The following is an 18,974-nucleotide window of genomic DNA, read 5'->3' as shown; positions in this document are numbered from 1 at the left end:
TAGTCCCCATTATGACTATGACAGAGGAAACACTTGCTGGGCCCAACTTAAATCTTTCACTTAGTGCTCATAAATGGGGATTTTCTTTACTATCCAATCTCAATTTTATTACTTAATTTCAGGTAAAGATTTCATTCTCTTTCCTCATGCTCAGTATTTTGTTTTATACTTAAAATCTGCTAAGAAAGATGTGGCTTCCACTTTAAAATTCACTGTGTATCTTATGATTATACTAAGTAAATATCAAAACACTTCAAAAGTAAAATGTTCCTACCTTTTGACTGGATTTTTTCACAGTTTGGAGAAATTATAACACACTTGATCTTGTTTAGCTTCATATGTTTGGTAACCTCCCTCAGACCCATAACCAGCCGTCTCCTCGCTTTTGCTCTGACAGGATCCTTTTGGTAGATGCGCTCTTGGAAACTAACGAGCTCTTGGAGGAGAAGAGTCACACACTCATCAATCTCTTTACAAAGAACCTGATTACAATACCTGCAAAAGAAACCAAAAATAGGTAAGTCCGTCATAATTTATTTTTCTGTAATTGTAAAATTACTTTAGGAAAAAAACACATCCAGTAAGAGGTTTTCATTAAAAAAACCAGTCTTTAAAAATCTCTTAAATCCTTTAGTCAACTAGAAAAATACAAGTTTTTCTGAATTAACAACAGATGAAGTTTTTTAAAGGATAGATTAACCGCAGAGAAGTACTATCCTAACTTCCAATTATTAATTTCCTAAGGATATACTCAAATGTTAGTCTGCTACTAAATAAAAACAGATTTAATGTTTTTTGGTAAGGAGATACAAAGTTATTTCATTCCAATGACTACTAAAGATGCTTCTAGTAGGAAAAAAATATAACTTCAGAGAAGCAAACTGAATGCCCTAGTACCAAGAATTCATCCTCTACGTTTAGATAAGTCACAATCTCTGGGAACTGGCTTCCTCAATCATAAAAATAAGGGGTTAGGTAAGATGGTCTCTATCTCCAAAAATCTATGGCTATGGAGGATGAACTCATTATCAATAATTAAACTGAGGCCAAAACTAGAGGCCTAGAGATAAAAGTCACGAACCCTTGCATCAGGCAAAGCAACTGAATGAGGCTCTTTGTGAGATCATGTATGGACATAATGTAAAAAGACAGAAAGGAAGTAAGTGTGAGGCCACTATATGGCACTTAATTTCAGGGATAAGGAAGTCCCCCAAGTTTACTTACTCCTTATACACTCTTCTTTCCTAGTTCTCATCCCTCATTTCTACCATACACGGCCCATAAGGAGAACTGGTATAATTTCTAATCTAGGAATAACCAGGCAAGCAAATTTCTACTTCTAAATTACAATATGTAGTGGAAAAATCTAGGCTTGCCCTTTTATAATGCAAAAAAATGTTTTGTTTGGGGAATTTTTTATGTTTATGTGAAAAATGTTTAAATAATTACGATACTACTTCAGAAGAGACGATATAACTGGACTGACTGAGGAAAGATTAATTATCACAAAGTGTGCAAAATTAAAGAACAGATCAAAAATGCAATTTTCTTTAATTCTTTTTATCTTTCAAGCTGTTTATTTCGTACATATGCAACATTTTATTCCTCAAGTGTTTCATTTGTTCCACATCTGTTATTTGACATTTAATTAACTTCCCAAATCTAGGCAGGAAGAATTTGCTCGAAAACAATAGTATATAAAGAAAATGAACAGAACACACCAATGTGGTTTGGATTTACTCAGATTTTACTTTCACCCTGGATTCTTTCATATGTCATTTTTAAAAGTAAAATTAATTCATCTACACACAGGTTAAAATCCTGAAATCCTTCATAGGAATAACTGCTAGTTTAAGGTTATTCACAGATGGGCATTTTAAAACTAAGAAATATTTGCTTAAAAACAAATACCTTTCTGTAATATGTTCACTTCATGTAATATGGTCTTATAAACTTGTTATTAATTGGTAGAGAGATTTTTTGAAGGGCCAATAATATAAACAAAAAAGCAAAAGCATGTGGAGAGGGAAAACTTCACAGTATGGCATTTTACATATAAGATATAAGAGGCCAAATTTCCAGGGTATAAACACTATCTGATATAAAGAGAATATATTTACTGTCAAACCTCTCTCACATGAACAGTGATAGCTGACGGAAGGAAAATGCTTTAAACATAACAAAACCAGCTGTTAAACAAAATCTGGAAGAAAAACTTAAAGATCTTTGGTATTTTGTCTGCTCAACCCACCAAGTAACAATGACAATGCTATATTCAGAACCACAATCAAGATACTTAAACTATTCAACCTTAATAATGAAACTAAAACTTACTCTCTAAATCTTTTGCTGTGAATTTTGGTTATAGTCGAAGATGCCATTGGACTGCCTATCCCGGAACTAGCCGGGGAGCCTTGTGACACAGGTGTCATACAGTACGGAGAATTCTGACTTGCTGGAGAGAGTGAAGTATCACTGGGCATGCTCAGTCCAGTATCTATGGAGACATGAGATTCGGGGACAAGAATTTAGAAACCTAAAATGCTGAAAAGCCCTATACTGATCAACACAATTTAGAATGGCTGTTGTCTTTTGTATCACTTCCACATACTCCAGCAGCTAACAAGATGGGCATTGTTCATATCACAAATAAATATTTCTCCTACACTACAAAAATGAAGTCTTCCTATTATTAAAATATACTCTTAAAAATAGAGCACAGCTGGGGCTGGCCCCGTGGCCGAGTGGTTAAGTTCGCGCGCTCCGCTGCAGGCGGCCCAGTGTTTCGTTGGTTCGAATCCTGGGCGCAGACATGGCACTGCTCATCAGACCACGCTGAGGCAGCGTCCCACATGCCACAACTAGAAGAACCCACAACGAAGAATACACAACTATGTACCGGGGAGCTTTGGGGAGAAAAAGGAAAAAATAAAATCTTAAAAAAAAAAAAAAAATAGAGCACAGCTACAAGTCTCCAGAGGAGATGAGAAGACAAAATTATCTAAAACATAATATTCCTAGAGGATTTAAATTGAAAAAGAAAGGTACCAACTTCTGCACCTCTTTCCAGATTATGTTACCCATCTCCTCCATCTCTATTTTTCTACCTATTTCTCAGAAATCTTTTTTCACTATCTAAAAATTCCCACTGCTGCTGGCAATGATGAATTCTACCTCACCATTCTCTCCACACCACTCCTGATTCTCCAGGCACCACCCCAGTTTCTCTCTCATTTGATCTTTGCTTCTGTGCTCAGGCAGCCACGTTTTTAGATGCCACCTCTTGACTCGACTGCCTCCTTCAGTTATTGCTTCTTTCCTAAACAGCCAAACTTGGGAAATGAGTTAATATTTGTATATCCAGTCCATTAATTAATGAAGTTACACATATATCTTCTTACCTCCCTACCAGATTGTAAGCTTTCTGTAGCAGGACCAGTCTACTATATAACTTTATTACATTTCCTGATCTTCCCACCCCAGTTACTAAAATACACGTGGTAGGTGTTCAATAAACACTTGCTTAATGAATGGGTACAGAAATACCCCTAAATACAAAGGCACTCATATTTAATTGAGAGTAAAGAGAATCCTAACCAAGTATGTCCTAGCTGAACAATCCTTAGAAGTACACTCATTTTTCTAAACACAATGGAACAGTGTAACTTAAATGAGATTTAAATATATCACAAAAAGTTGAAGAATAAATAGATACCAGCAGAAAAAAGGACCTAGCCAGGTCTCTTTTAAAACCTTTCTGGGGCCGGCCCCATGGCCAAGTGGTTAAGTTCACATGCTCCGCTTCAGCAGCCCAGGGTTTTGTCAGTTCAAATCCTGGGTGCGGACATGGCACTGCTCATCAGGCTATGTCAGGGCGGTGTCCTGCACGCCACAACTAGAAGGACCCACAACTAAAGATACACAACTATGTACCAAGGGGCTTTGGGAGAAAAAGGAAAAATAAAATCTTAAGAACAAAAAACAAAAAAAACATCTTTCTTCCATAGTAGCATAAATTTTAGAAGGAATCTGCAGTTTTGCTGAGGTCCCAACTGAAATCGTATGTGCTGGCTGCTGTATGGAACTGAATCTTACTGATCAACTGGACTCCACACTGCAACAGGCTTTGCCATTCTCTACTCGCTGTGGCATGTGTATTAATTCCATGAAAGCAAGAGAGAAAATCAACAAAAATAATTCAGTGCAAAACAGTCCTATGAAGAAAGACAGCCAATAGGATATAAAAGAAGACAAAATAAAAAGAACTGTGACAGTTAAGAGAGAAGATCTCATGCATTACTGAGATCATAATTATGAAGGTTTACAACGAATTCAGGATTTAGATCTCCAAAATGCCATAGACCTACTATATGGTACCCACCCCCCACCGCTTTTAACAATCTCCCTACAGAATCATCTTTAAAAGAAATCACTCTCAAAAATAAATTTAGATTAAATATGGAGCACCTCCTTCAATTAGGAGTGGAGCTAGTGATGGCTTACCTCTCTTAAAATACTCTGTACTATTCCATGAGAAGAAGGGGAAAAGGGATGATCTTACCTTCCTGGGAAACAATCTCCTGTGGCAAATCATCAATAAAATCTAAGTGCATTTCTACTGGTTCCTCGGATCCCAAAAGATTGTGGTCCACAGTTAAACGGCCCTTCTTTTCCTCTCTTTCTTTCAAAATAACCTAAAAGTCGTCACCAATCTTTAATTACTGATCACTCTTTAAGTATGTACTGAATGATTAAAATGTTCACTATTACACAGGTATAGTAGTTCACTTAAATATGAACAGGAGGATTTCGGGTGGTTATGTGTTTATTTGGCTATGTAGAAACTGATTGGCAAAAATATAAATGTAATTTTAGACACTGTAGTTGAAGGAAGTACTATACTCAAAATAAAGGGAGACAATTATGCTATATAATACTACAGCTATCAAACCACATCTGTTTCATTCTTTAAATCCTGGTTGACAGAGTTTCTCCAAAAATGGATAAAACAAGTTTTGGAAACCAGGTCATATAGTTACATTAGATTTACATTGTGCAGTTTTCAATTATTTGGACATGGATTATCTCATTCTGCTTCTCCTAATACTGGGTTAAACAGAGCAGAAATTATTCCCGAGTTGTAGATGAGGAAGGTGAGGGTAAGAAACATTTTCCTAAAACTACAAAATAAGCACTGAAGTTAGTACCAGAATCCCGGGTTTCTGCTTCTTAGCATCCAACGTTTTTGGATATTAAATGCTTAACTTTTCTTTTTAACTTTATAGAAAGAATTCCTTCTCCAGGGCCTTGTTCAACACAGAAAGATAGTCATGATGCTGATGACATCCCCAACCTCGAGTTAACTACTCATCAAGAAGATGCATGCCTGTGAACATTTCACAATAATCTACTGGCTAAAATGCCAGAACTACTTTTGCAACACAGATTTAAACCCTATTTAGCCTGTAAAATAAACATCTCCAGATTTTGGTTTACCTTTTTAAGTGCTGTGGGTCGTTTTAGTTTTGCAATTTCCTTTTCTTTTCCTTTTTTTGCTTTAGAGGAAGTAATGTCCAAAGAATTAAAGGATGTCAAACAGGGCTGACTTTTAGTTAAAGGTTTTCTGTTAGTAGAGTCTTTAGTGTGAAAAGAAGCTGCAGTGACCACTAAAAACAAACAAGAACATTAATTTTATTATTATAGCCAACTCTACATACTTTCAAATTTTCTAATGATAAATCTACAAAAACAAGAACATCCTCTTCCTGGGGGAAAAAAAGACACCCTAATAGCAGCAGCAGTACACGGCTGTGCAGTGTTCCTCAGATACAGCTTTTATCCATCTTTTTAGCCTCCATAAGATAAAGACGACAAAGCCAATACAACTAACTAATTTCATGGTCCAAAGAAGGGATAAATAAATTGTTAGTTCTACACTACTTCAGCAACCCTCAAGCATGGCAATGGCTTGCAAGTGGTCTTCAGTCAGAATGATTCTCTCTCTAAAATTTCAAAAGTCTGCACCTCTCCTTATTCCTAGAATCTGCCTTACATAAGAATCACCCTTATATAAAATAGAAGTCTACCACTCCTCTCCTCATTTCAATCTGTCTGTAAAGAATGATGATTTCCTCCTCAGCTGCACTTCCAGTATTCAGCAATTCTGTTATGCCTGACTGATCCTCTCATTCCCCAGTGGCTACCCCTCCAATCGTTTAGCAGTCCTAGACCTTTCTAATCTCAATCTTCTCACTCTAGCAGAGAAGTTTTCCAGCCACCTCCCTGAGAAGATGCTATCCAACATAAACTTATAAAGCCACCTGAGAGGATGCAGCAGGCATCCTTACTCCTGTCCGAGGCTCACTAACCACCTCTGCTCTTAATGCCATCTCCAGATTAATTCCTCGAGGATCTTGCTCTCTTCCTTTCCCCTTGCATCTTTCAAGTTCCTCCTTAAGCCTTGACTCTTTTCCATAACTCTCAGTAACAAGCTAAAACCTCCTGTATATAAAAGAAAGAAAGAAAAAAGGCAAACAAACAAACCCTTCCCTTGACTGGCTTCCTCTCAAGCTAAGGTACCATCACTTCCCTACTAAACTACTGAAAGTCTGCTTTCTCATCAATCACTTTCCACATCATTACAATCTGGCCTCTGCCTTACCCACTCTTGAAACTGCTACTATCAAGATCACACGTAACCTTGCAATTGTCAAACTGAATTTTCTGAGTCTTCAATCTATTTGTTTTTTTCAGCTTTTGGTATCAAAGATCATATCCTCTTCCTCAAAATTCTATCCTTGCCTTCTGTGACATTCCATTCCATTTTTCTTACTCTTTTTCAAACCTGTTTTTCTGGTTCTTCTTCCTCTTGTCCTTTAAATCTGAGCATTCTACAAGGCTTTATCCCTGACATCTTTTTCCTAACTTTTCTTTCCTCTGACAACCTGATGTATTTCCATAGCTACAACAATCATCTCTAATTGAAACTCACTGACTTTTAACCTAAACTGCACACACATAACTATATGTTAAATAGGAACCACCAGGATCTCCCCAACTAGCATTTCAAATACAACAGGGTCTCCTCTTTCCAATAAAATTCTTCTTCCAGGATATTTATCTTATTTGGGATCATCAGAGCCCCTACCGCCACCACAGTCCTCCACGCCAGAGTTTGGAGTCATCTTTGACCTGTTTCCACATTCCACAGTAAAAAAAAAAACAACAAATAAACAAACAAACAAAAAAACCCTATCAATTCCATACAATTCTTTTGCATCTCTACCACTATCTCATTCTTTTCTTGGACTTCCCCTGAAAGTTGAAACCTTAGCACTCTCCAATTTTAACACTAGTGATGGGTTAGAGGTTAATTTCATTTCTAGAAATTAAGAATTCCAGAATCTTACTCCCCTCTTCAAAGCCCAGTCCAAATGCTACCATATATGGGTTATTTATAACACCCTCCCCATACCTCCCTGTTGACATAAATCACTCTCTCTTCTGCCAGCACTGCTTTTTATTAGTTATTTGTGTATGTCTTTTTCCCTGACTAGATTACAAACTTCTTGACCGCAGAGATATCTTAATCCTATCTGTAATTCCAACAGTTCCTGACACCACACTTTGCAGGTAAATACTTTACATTTGAATATATTAACATTTGCTAAATGAATCAAACTTGTAACAATGAGTCATGTGAAGTATCACAGGTTAACAATCTCTTCTCCATAATAATTAGTTAACAATTATTGCATGATTATAACCCAGACATTCTTCTAAGCACTTTACACGTATCATCTCATTTAATCCTCAAAACAATCCTGAAGCAGGTACTATCATTACCTCCATTTTAATGTGAAGAAACTGAACAGGAAGGTTAAGCAACTTGCCAAGGAAATACATGGAAGAACAGGATTCAAACTCAGGCAACTTCACTCCAGAGCTCCTGATTGCAGCCACTAAGCCACAGTGCCTCTGGAACACTGCTCTCAGTTCCATTGCCTATAGTGCTTTACTCTTAGGGAGAGGTTACTGCCACTCTCCTCATCTCAGTAACACGCAACTCTAAAGCTGTGTATGCGCTCAGTATTATTTTTACTAATAGTACTCAAAGCTAAGGCTCATACTCGATGGGTGACTAGCTATAGGTTTAAACATTCTGCAGGTAGGATTAAAGTTATACACTGTTACTTATTAGCTTTTTGTTTAAAAACAACAGACCTTTTAGATAAGAACAGAAGAAATAGAAAATTTACTCTGCCTCTTCATCATGAGTGGTTTTTGTTGGTGCCTTTCCCCTTTCTTTATCCTATTCCTCATCCTCTAAAACAAAGGCTATGAAAAGAAATAAGGGAGTACATCAGAGCTTGCTGAGCTCTAAATTTGATGAGGTTTGTTAAAATATAAATTACTGCTTCAGTAAAAAGCTAGATCATTCTCATTCTCTCCCTCTCTCTCTCACACATACAGACATAGACACACACATACAATTTGATCAAAACTCTATGTTTCCCATTTGGTTTTAAATTGGATATTTTAGCAGTTATAAAGCCAAATTACTTGTGATATTCTTTTGAAGGAAGAAAATATTTGATTCAAAATGTACACCAACTGACATTTGAAGAGAGACCTGAAGGAAGGGAACAAACGATACAGATAACTGAGGAAAGAGAGGCTCCAGGAAAATGAAATAGTAAGCACAAAGACACTGAGCTAGGAGCATGTTGGGTGTGTCTGTGGAACAGTGAGGGGGCTAACATAGCTGGAGCATTGTGTGTGAGGAGAGCATGGAGATATGGGCCAAAAGCTATTAGGGTCAGCTAAGATACGGCCTTAATCAGGACTCGCACTTCATGCCAAGTGAGATGAAGAGGTATTGAAGGGTTTTGCGCAGTGGAGTGATATAACCCAGCTTGTATTTTAAAAAGATCACTCCTTTTTAAGAGAGACTGGGGACAGGGGGAGGGAAAGGTAGGGAGTGGTCAGAAGACTACAGTGCAGCCTACCGATGGGGGGCTTCTAGGGGGCAGGAAAGGAGCTGGGAGGTAGTTTAGACTCCGGATTCTTTTAGTTTTATAGATACAACTTAGATTAACAATATAAAAATGTATTACCAAAGCCAAAGAGCAAACTGCTCAGACTAACGGTATCACCTGTACACAACAGTGGTCTCGTATTAGTAATCTGCCGCGCTTTCATCGCTTGTTGTTGTTTTTCCAGAGCTGCTAACATATCCCCCAAATCCAGCTGCACAGGGGTTTTATTCTTTTTTCCAGCTGCCTTTGATAAAGCTTCCTGCAAAGTAAACATGAAAACATTTACTTTCCGTTATAGCACAAAAATGTGGCAACATGATTAGATTTGTCATTCCATCTATTCATCCTCCCAAACCAAAAAAAATAAAGTTATTTGTACATAAAATGTACCTGTAATTTTTTTTGCTCCATACTTATTTCTGAATATTCTTGAGCTGTGGCAAGAGCTGCTGCTAAAGCTTTCTTCTTCTGACTTTTTGCACGTTTAGGAACTGAAGTTGTGATGGGAATTGGAGTCTGAACTATATTGATTGGTGAGTTCTCAGGTAAATCATCCAACTATGATAACCAGAGAAAAACATTTGTTAGTGATCCCATAAAATTCTAATCGCAACGAAAGACAATCAAGAAGGTGGTAAGTGGACTAGACCCTTCAAAGGATTCAACATCATAAAGAGCAGAGTGAGATGGTGGGACCATTCTAAACTGGGAAATAATAAAGAGACAAAACAGCTTAGTGCAACAGGTGACCTTTGTCTGGATCCTGGACTGAAAGCGAAATAAAATAACTCCAAAGTTAAGTTTTACAACTGGGTAAATCTCAGTATGGACTGTATGTTTATGATATTTAATTAATGGCATTAATGGTCTGTAATGGAACTGCGGATTTCATAGGAAAGTATCTTTGTTCTGGCTATGCTGAAAAGAAATACTAAAGGTAAGAACCAAATACACTGTTTCTTCTAAATGACGCTGCCTCACACGTCTTTACACTTACCTGTAATCTTTCTTTACATCATAGCCATAGTTCAAAAGATGTTCTATTTTGCTTATCTCTTTAATAAGAGTCACTTACTACTTTTGAAGAGAGTTTCTGTTGAATATTCTCGTCCTTAGCATTTCCATTCTCATTTAGTTCTCGAAATCCATCTTCATCCTGAAATAATTTCACATTTTAAGTAAAAGGAGAGTTCAAAGCAATAAACTCAAGAAAACCTTTTATAATGCTTAATTAACAGTAATGAAAAAAGAGGAAGAACTTCTTTTTTTTAATTCTACTACTGAACTATTTAAAGTCGGTCTTAAAAAGACAATCTCACTTCTCATATGCTAAAACAGCTAATTTAACTATTCAAGGATAGGGGCATATCCACACATGTCCATCCTTTGGATTTTTGCATCCACTATTCCATTCTTATTAATAATTCTACCCTTAAGATGGGTAGGTAATCAAAAAGAAACTCAAAAAGGATTTTATCACAATTCAGATAATCTGGAAAACATTTTAAACAAATGGCTTATTATGAATTTCATTAATATATTCCCTGTCCTGCATTACTACACCCACCTGTCAATAAGGTCAAAAGTTAAAAAATAAAAATTTAAAGAAACTTCGTATTCAAAGTAATTTCTTTTCTAACATAGAAAATTTTATCTAATATCTTTAACTAAATGTAAGTATGGAACCAACCATATGCTTAAGCGCCAATACTAAATCTGCCACATGTATTGTTCTTGATAGAAGAATTAAGATACACTCTCAAGTTCTTTAGGTTGATTTACACTAAGCTTATCTAACATGTTATCGATCTCTAGCCTCCAGCCTCAAGCATGCTTTCCAGTTTAATCTCCATCTGTTAACTCATTTTATAGAAACTACGATCCAACAAAAATGAGTTACTCAAATGTGTTACCTGGGATGGTGTTCACTATCTTGACACAACCAAATTTTACTCAATCTTTAAAATCGATTCAAAACGTTATCCTTACCCCTGCCCCAAACCCAAAGGGACTTGTCTCTCCTTTCCACTCCAACCACATTCAAGCTAGTACATAGTGTACATGGCTATATTCCTCACTACACAGCAGCCTCCCAAAGGGTAGTTTATTCACCTTAATGTATCATTCAGAGCACCTTACTTTATACATGTAACAGGCCTCCAACAAGAGCCAGTTATATATAAACAAATGATAGAAACATTGCAATTGGAATATAAATTGTCTGCCTATTAAAGAAAGTAAAATAGCCCCTTTTCTTCTTTCTCCAAGACTCTCCTGGCTAGCAGCACAAATTAAAGATTGAACTATTTAAATCTGAAAAACCTGAAAAGCAAACTGAACAACAATAACAAAAATTAGGAAGAAAGTTTCATACTAGATGAAATCCATATAAAATCAAGTTCTACCTCTACATGCTATCTCAAAATGACGACTACTCCTGACAAAAATGTATAAAAATAAGCATTAACTAAGTTAATGTTAGACTAACTGTACACAACCAAGATAAAAATGAGTCAATACTTATAAGTAATTTATAATCTAATAGTGGAGTCATGTTAAAACATAAAAAGTACTTATAACATAAGAAAATTAACTTCTTAATAGGAACATTAGCTATAGCAGTTTACAGAGTTTAAAAAAATACCTCAAAATACAAAGACTCAGAATTTGGGTTGCCTCTATGAGATTGACTGGGGTTTAACTGCTTATTATCTTGTCTCTTTTGCAAATTCTGTCTTCTTTCAGAGGAAGTGCTATGTCCTCGGCATCTGAATCCAACCTAAGTAAACCCCAGAGGAAAAAAAACTCTTACTATTTTTAAGTAAATGTTTTATAGAAGTATAAGATACTTACAGAAAAGTACACAAAGTGTGCAACTCATTTTCATAAAGTGCATAACTTATTATAAAAGGTTAAAACTTTTGACAAATAATTATAAGGAAAATATGATAATTAATGCACACTACTTTATTTTTTTTCCCCTGTACATGAAGATTTATATCAGCTTTACTCATAATAGCCTAAAACTGGAAACAGCCCAGACGTCCTCCGTTAGGAGAACAGTTAAACTAACTGGTACATCCATACTATGGAACAGGAGTCAGCACAAAAACGAACTAGTGATATACCCAACAATCTGGACAAACCTCCAGAGAATCATGCAAGTGAAAAAGGCCAATCGTAAAAGGACTATATGAGTTCATTTATACATTCTTAAAATGAGAGAATTACAGAAAGGGGGAACAGATTCGTGGATTCTAGGGCTGAAGGAGAGGCTGCTAGAGAAGGGAAGGGAGTGTGGCTATAAAAGGGCAACATGAAGGATCCTTGCAGCGATGGATCTGTTATGTATCTTGACTGAATCAATGTCAATATCCAGGTTGATATTGTACTATAGTTTTGCAAGATGTTACCATTGGGAGAAACTGCACATTACCTTTTTATTATAGTGTTATTTAAGTCTTCTAGGATCTGTCGTTTTATTAAAACAGAAAAAACAGAATTCCTGGGAAAGATTAAAAATCTTGTTTCCAAGAAAATAATTTAAGAGAAAAAAAAATTTCCTCAATCACATAAATTATTGCTATTGTATTAACAATTTGCAAAATGTCCAATTGTCATAGAGGCAAGAAAAAAAACACATTAAGCATTTTAAGAATCTTAAGACATTTCAAGTTCCCTCTCTTAAGTAGCCAATGCAGCTAATAAGGAATGTCTCGTCTTAACCAGGATACTTAGAAGACATGAAAAGTACGATCTTTACTATGAGTTACCCAAAAATTCTAACAATAAACACAACTTGAAACAGACCTGGACAGAATGTGCTGGTATACAGGCTTTATGAAATCAAAAATATGCACACAAAGACCTGGAACCACCTAGCAATTCCCAAGCTAAGCAACTGGTCTAAAAAGACTTGCTGATAAGAAATAGAATTTTTATACTCTTCTGGGAGGTAGGCTGTATGGCACAACTATAGACCAGAGGATAGTCATACAGCAAATTTAATTATTCCTTAGAACAAGCACCGTGACAACTGGGCTACTTCCTATAACCTGTAAGTACCAGTTAAGAAAATACATAACTTGCCAGATACCCAACAGTTTCTTGGTTTTAAAAATTTACTTCATTTTAAAATAGACTCATGAATATGGATAGAGAGATGGATAGGGTAATACATATGTGATGAAGCACCTTTCAGTAAAATGTTAGACAGCATCTAGCTAGTAGCTATATGAACGCTCTCTGTAAAACTATTTCAACTTTACTGTCTGTTCAGAAATTCTCATAATAAAACATTTTTAAAATTGGCTCATGAAAAGAAGCTCATACACGGGTGGTAAAACAAATGCAATTTACAATGTCCAGGTACTAAAGAAACAACTTAATTCACATAAATTATTAACACTGAAATAAGTACTAATAATCAAGCCCCAAGTTAGGGATGAATAAAACAGCAAGAGAATAATTCTTAAGTGCAACTCATTTCTTTGTACAGTCACTATCACAAAAAAGTAAATGCCAACCTGCCCTTCAAACAGCACTAAATTACATCAAAAAGTAAGCCTTATTGTAAACCAGAGTTAGAATATAGGCATTAGTGTTGTTACAAACATTAAAACAATTTTTTAAAAAAATAAATGCAACTTGATTCTTGCACTTGGAGACATAAAGCTCCAGCATTAAACTAAAACCCCCAAACTAATGGTCCCAACCAAGTTCATGAGGACTAAGTATGTAAGTATTTCAATCACCTCTTGGAATAAATTAACAGTCTCATTTTTTTTTTAGTTCTTCTAAGAGAAAGTGTTTTTTTGATAAAAAGTGGGCATACAGAACTGAACAAAGCAGAAATATATATTAAGATTCAAATACATATTAAGATTCTTAAATGACTGGCACAAAATTAATATTAAGAGATTTACGCTTTCACACTGTTTACATAACAAAAAAGAAAAAATTACTAGGAATTGATGTATGAGGAATATGCACAAATTTATTTTGGAAAACTATATTACTCTTCTGCAGAATACAAAACAATGACTCAAAAATAGGAAGACATACTGTTTTTTGCATAGAAAGACGCCATATCATAAAAGTAATCCATTTTCCCTAAGTTGACAGATTAATTTAGTGACCAACATAACAAAAGATTTCAATATATAGTGGAATTTAATGGTGATAAAAGTGGTTATCTCAAATCAGCGAAAAGATGGGGCTTTTCAATAAATGGTGTTGGGAGATTTGGGTAGCCACCTGGAAAACATAAAATAGGACCCATATCTCACACCATCCACCAAGAAAAACTCCAAATGGAATAAAGATTTAAATGTAAAAAAACAAGAGCATAAACACACCAGAGGAAAATTGGCAAATTCCTTTATAACTGTGGAGCACAGAAAAGGTTTTTCTAACTACAATTTAAAACCTGGAAGCCATTAAAAAAACAATAAAATCAACTTATAAAAATAAACTTCTCAATACACTTTAAAACATAAAATAAACTTGTGCATGGCAATAATAATGAGCAAAGTCAAAAATAAAAATGAAAACCTAGCAAAATATTTGCAACTCACATTATAGACTAAAGGCTCCTAGAAATTTTAAAAATCTGCTAAGAACTTGATCCAACTGATTAAAAAATGTACCAAAAGAAGGGAATAGATCAAGACACAAATAATGAGTAAAGGATATGACCAGGTAAGTTCACAGAAAAGTACAAACAGTCTTTAACCATGGAAAGATGCTCAACTACATTAATACACCAGTTTCCCCTAACTGGCACAAATCCAAAATCCTGAAAAAACAGAACTTCTGGGGCTATATGGAAATAGACATTCTCCATACTATTGTTGAGAATGTAAAATGATTCAATTTGGTCATATTTACCAAATGACAGAGATGACTACCTTTTCACCCAGCAGTCCCTTATCTTGAAATTTATTATACTGCTGTACATACATATTTTCTAAATGACCCTGCAGTATGTTTATAACAGCAATAGTTTACAAACAACTTAAGTGTCCATCAACAGGACTACAGAAATTAACAAGAATACATCCATACAAGATTAGGAATTGTTAAACGTGTGGAAGCCCTCTACGAATTAACATGGAAATGTCTCCAAGATACATTGTTAAGTGATGAAAGCAGAGCACAGAACAGAGTGGATAAAACATAATACACATACTTGTATTTACTTATAACGACATGAAGAAACTCTGAGAAAATACACAAAAAACTAAACAAAGTGGGATAGAGGTAGGAAAGATAAGGGGATATGGATAAAAATGAGATTTTTCATTACATAACCTTTTTCATCTTTTATTTTTCAACCTATTCACAAAATAAAACCAGTTTTAGAAACTTAAGTTTTTAGATTCTGTCCATTGTTTAAATTGAGGCTACATCAGAATTTAGAAAGAATCCGCCTTTTCAAATGTTAAAACACTGGTAAAAATATTAAAAATCACTGCATGGTACAGTAGTTAAAAGAGCATGGTACAGGTGCAAAAATCTGATAAACGGAACAAAATAGCTCAGAAACAGCACCTAAGACATAAGAAATTAGCTAATGACTAAAAGGGCAGCACAAATCAGAGTAAAGAATGAATTACAACATTAGGACAATCAACTAACTAGTTTGAAAATCGACATCACTATGTTATACCACGCATCAAAATAAATCTCAGATAAAAATCCTAAACATTATGCTATAAAAAAGTAGCAGAAAACACAATGAATATTTATTTTATTTCTAGAAGACTTTTTAAGCCTAAAAACAATCAGAAATTGCAAAAGGGGAAAATATTTTGACTTAAGATTCTGCGTGTCAAAAATCAAACAAATACAAACTTAAGAAAAGTGTAACAAAGCATCAGAAGTAGAAAAGAAAACAAACACACTGTTCAACTGCGGGCTCCAGTTCTTCTAGAATAAAGAGAGATACAAAGTAAACAATATTTAACATTATTTGTATTTGCATAATTTTCTTTTTTGGTTCTTTTACCATTCTTCACCAGTTTTGAGGCAGAGATAAAATGTTTCTCCATATATATCAGCATTATTTCCTCTGTACTGGACTACTGATACCCAAGTTAACAGTACCCAGACTGCAAATTTGGCAGGTCTAGCAGTTACAATTTGAATGTAAAATTTTAGCCCTTAACTAAACATTTTGTAGATTTTGTTTATGTAATCTATAGAAACAATTCTTGTTTTAGCTCTTTTCTTTTTAATCAACTAAAGCTACACTACCTCACGAGCCTGCCACAAACCCCACTGACTCATTTTTGCAATAATCATAGAGAAAAGGGCATTATTCTGCTTGTTTTCCTGACAGCCTAAATAATGTTAGGGTACATCTGAAGTGCTTTATTTCAGGGAGGAAAAGGAACAGGCAAGTATTTGGTCTATCTAATCCATTGGTAACATACTCTTATTTGAGATTATCCACAGATTTATTCATAAGATAACTTTAATTTCTTAACTAGATTTAAGGAATCCAGGGAATCTATTTAATTCACTGGTAACTTACTCTTATTTGAGATTATCCACAGATTTATTCATAACTTTAAATTCTTAACTAGATTTAAGGAATCCAGGGAGTCTATCTAAAAATTGAAAATTAAAAATGCTGACCACTAAACAACTCCCTGATTTCATAGACAACCAATATAGGAAGACAGTTATTGGAAGCTCACAGCAGTATATAACCTGCTCTGCTGTACGAAGCCAGAACTAGCTCCCCAAGACCAGGAAGCTGCCCAGTCAGGCCACACTACAGCATGAGGCAGCAGTCATCATGGCCGAGCAGCAAGCACAGAGTGTGGCTCGTAGTATTTATAGTAAAGTAAAGACACGTGGAGAAGGCTACATTCGGGCGCCCAAAGAATCAATATTTAACGTATGAAAATGATTTTCATGTCAATAAGTCATGGCAGATGAAGCAGGATTGGAGGGTCTTTTTTTTTTAAAATTATGAAATATCCAAATAGATTTCTTAAATATAAAAAATGGTACAATATACACCCATGTACACAACCCCTTCATTCAACATTTTGCCATTCAGTTTCATAATTTAAATAACACTTTTATTGCTAAGCCATTTTAAAGTTACAGATATGATATCTTACTTTTACATAATTCAATATGCATCTCCAAAAATTAAGGACACTGTCCTTAAAAACCACTATACCATTTACAATAACTTATCTCACACTAATCAAATGTCTCCAAACTAATTCAAATTACCTGTGAATTATTTCTCTGTTCAGTCTGCCTTCCACCTCTAGAAAATGTCTGATTTTTTTCCATCCAAGGTTTTTTCTGAGTTGCCTGGCAAGTTACATTGGACCAATTTACACCACCTGTAATAAGTGAGATTTAAAAATATGACTTACTTATAAAAGATGCCAAAACCTAAACTGCGACCTAACTTCATGTGTGCCATGCATCACTTAGCAACAGGGGCACATTCTGAGAAATGTGTCGTTAGGCGATTTCGTCACTGTGCGAACATCATAGACTGTACTTACACAAACCTAGATGCAATAGCCTACCACACACCTAGGCTATACGGTACTAATCTTACGGGAGCACCATTGTATATGTGGTCCATCACTGACACATTGTTAGGCAGTGCATGACTCTACTGAAAATCAGTCACTATAAATGTAATACTGGAAATTTTTCCATAAACTTTAAGTGGTACTCCAAGTCTTGTCTTGCAGAATACTTCCAGCCATATTTTCTCAAGGTTATCAGCAGAACTGTAGTACTTTCAAATTAACTTGAATCTCTTTGGGAGATGGCTAAATCTTCTGCAACATCAGCAGGCTTCCTACTTAAAAGCAAAATTCTGACATGGACAAAGAAGAAAGTATAGCAAAAACATTATGCAGGAAATAAGTACCTGTACATATAGATGATTCCACATGCTAAAAATAGAAACAAAAAAGATGATTATTTTCCACTTGTCAATACCATATACCTTGCAAAACATTTTGTAATTCAGTCTAGCGTGAAGTATGCTTGTTACAATCTTAGAAAAAACACTTCTCCACAAATGAGTATTTTTCATATTAATAATAAAATATACAAAAAACATTTTTAACTATCCTGTTACTACAGAAATTGTTAATGAAAACAGATACTTAGGCTTCAGCAGAGGACACAAATATTGACATAAATAACTGATAAATCAAAGCAATGTTACATACACTCATGGTGCTAGAATCAGGATTTCTCAAAGCCCCCGCTGCGGGCTGGTTGTTGCTGTGTTTGGGGCTGCAGTAGCCACTATCGCTGTCAATGTCCGCTTCGCTAGCCCCCTGCTCACTAGAGGATTCCGCAGTAGGGTGGGATGCTCTTCTCCTCCTGCCTTTGGACTTCCAGAGCATTGTGGCAGAGCTCTCAGAAAGAGACTTGTTAGCGATGTCTGATGGGAAATCTACAAGGCAAGGAAAGTGTGACAACCCTTTGTGAGGACCAAATTGATAAACTCTCGTTAAATTAACAGTAAGGTTGTAAGAACACAGATATCTAACTTTGTAAATGGTAAAAACTTTTCGAAAAGATCAAAGGTAAGATGTTCCTTTGGTTTATAACACATTGGTTTATAACGTGCTTATTATGAAAAGAGAATATTTGCATAATTAAAATATTAAAACAAACCACCATCACCCATTTAAGAAAGAGATCACTACCAATCCTTTGAAGTCCACTGCATGCCCCCCTAGCACCACATCTCCTTCCTCCCCCAGAGGTTACCTGTACTCTGAATTCTGTGTTTATCACTCCCTCACTTTTTAAAATAGATTTACCACAGATTTTTGTGTTCCTAAAACATAAAAAATGTAATTTTGCAGTTTTAACTTTATAAAAATGAAATCATGCTGTACATATTCTTCTGCAACTTCCTTCCCACCCCTCACC

General features: G+C 35.4%; 1 protein-coding gene across 10 annotated transcripts in view; it reads right to left on the bottom strand.

Annotated features, from left to right (window-relative positions):
• SECISBP2L (SECIS binding protein 2 like) overlaps positions 1-18,974 on the bottom strand; it is a 47,814-nt gene that overhangs the window by 13,005 nt on the left and 15,835 nt on the right. For 2 of the 10 annotated variants that reach the window (XM_014852810.3, XM_014852819.3), the window contains exons 5-15: positions 18,260-18,489; positions 17,953-17,977; positions 17,292-17,407; positions 11,683-11,817; positions 10,114-10,194; positions 9,429-9,596; positions 9,117-9,297; positions 5,497-5,666; positions 4,562-4,694; positions 2,335-2,497; positions 275-495 (exon numbers count right to left, since the gene is read on the bottom strand). In XM_014852810.3, coding sequence (XP_014708296.2) covers positions 275-495; positions 2,335-2,497; positions 4,562-4,694; positions 5,497-5,666; positions 9,117-9,297; positions 9,429-9,596; positions 10,114-10,194; positions 11,683-11,817; positions 17,292-17,407; positions 17,953-17,977; positions 18,260-18,489 — 1,623 coding nt within the window. The remainder of the gene's footprint in view (positions 1-274; positions 496-2,334; positions 2,498-4,561; positions 4,695-5,496; positions 5,667-9,116; positions 9,298-9,428; positions 9,597-10,113; positions 10,195-11,682; positions 11,818-17,291; positions 17,408-17,952; positions 17,978-18,259; positions 18,490-18,974) is intronic. The other 8 variants (XM_014852826.3, XM_014852835.3, XM_070501765.1 and 5 more) reach the window with 4 other exon arrangements.

Source organism: Equus asinus, chromosome 2 (genome assembly GCF_041296235.1).
Source record: "Equus asinus isolate D_3611 breed Donkey chromosome 2, EquAss-T2T_v2, whole genome shotgun sequence".
NCBI lineage: Eukaryota > Metazoa > Chordata > Mammalia > Perissodactyla > Equidae > Equus > Equus asinus.
The sequence above is the reverse complement of the archived record's forward strand: the minus strand, read 5'-3'. Positions and strand labels throughout refer to the sequence as shown.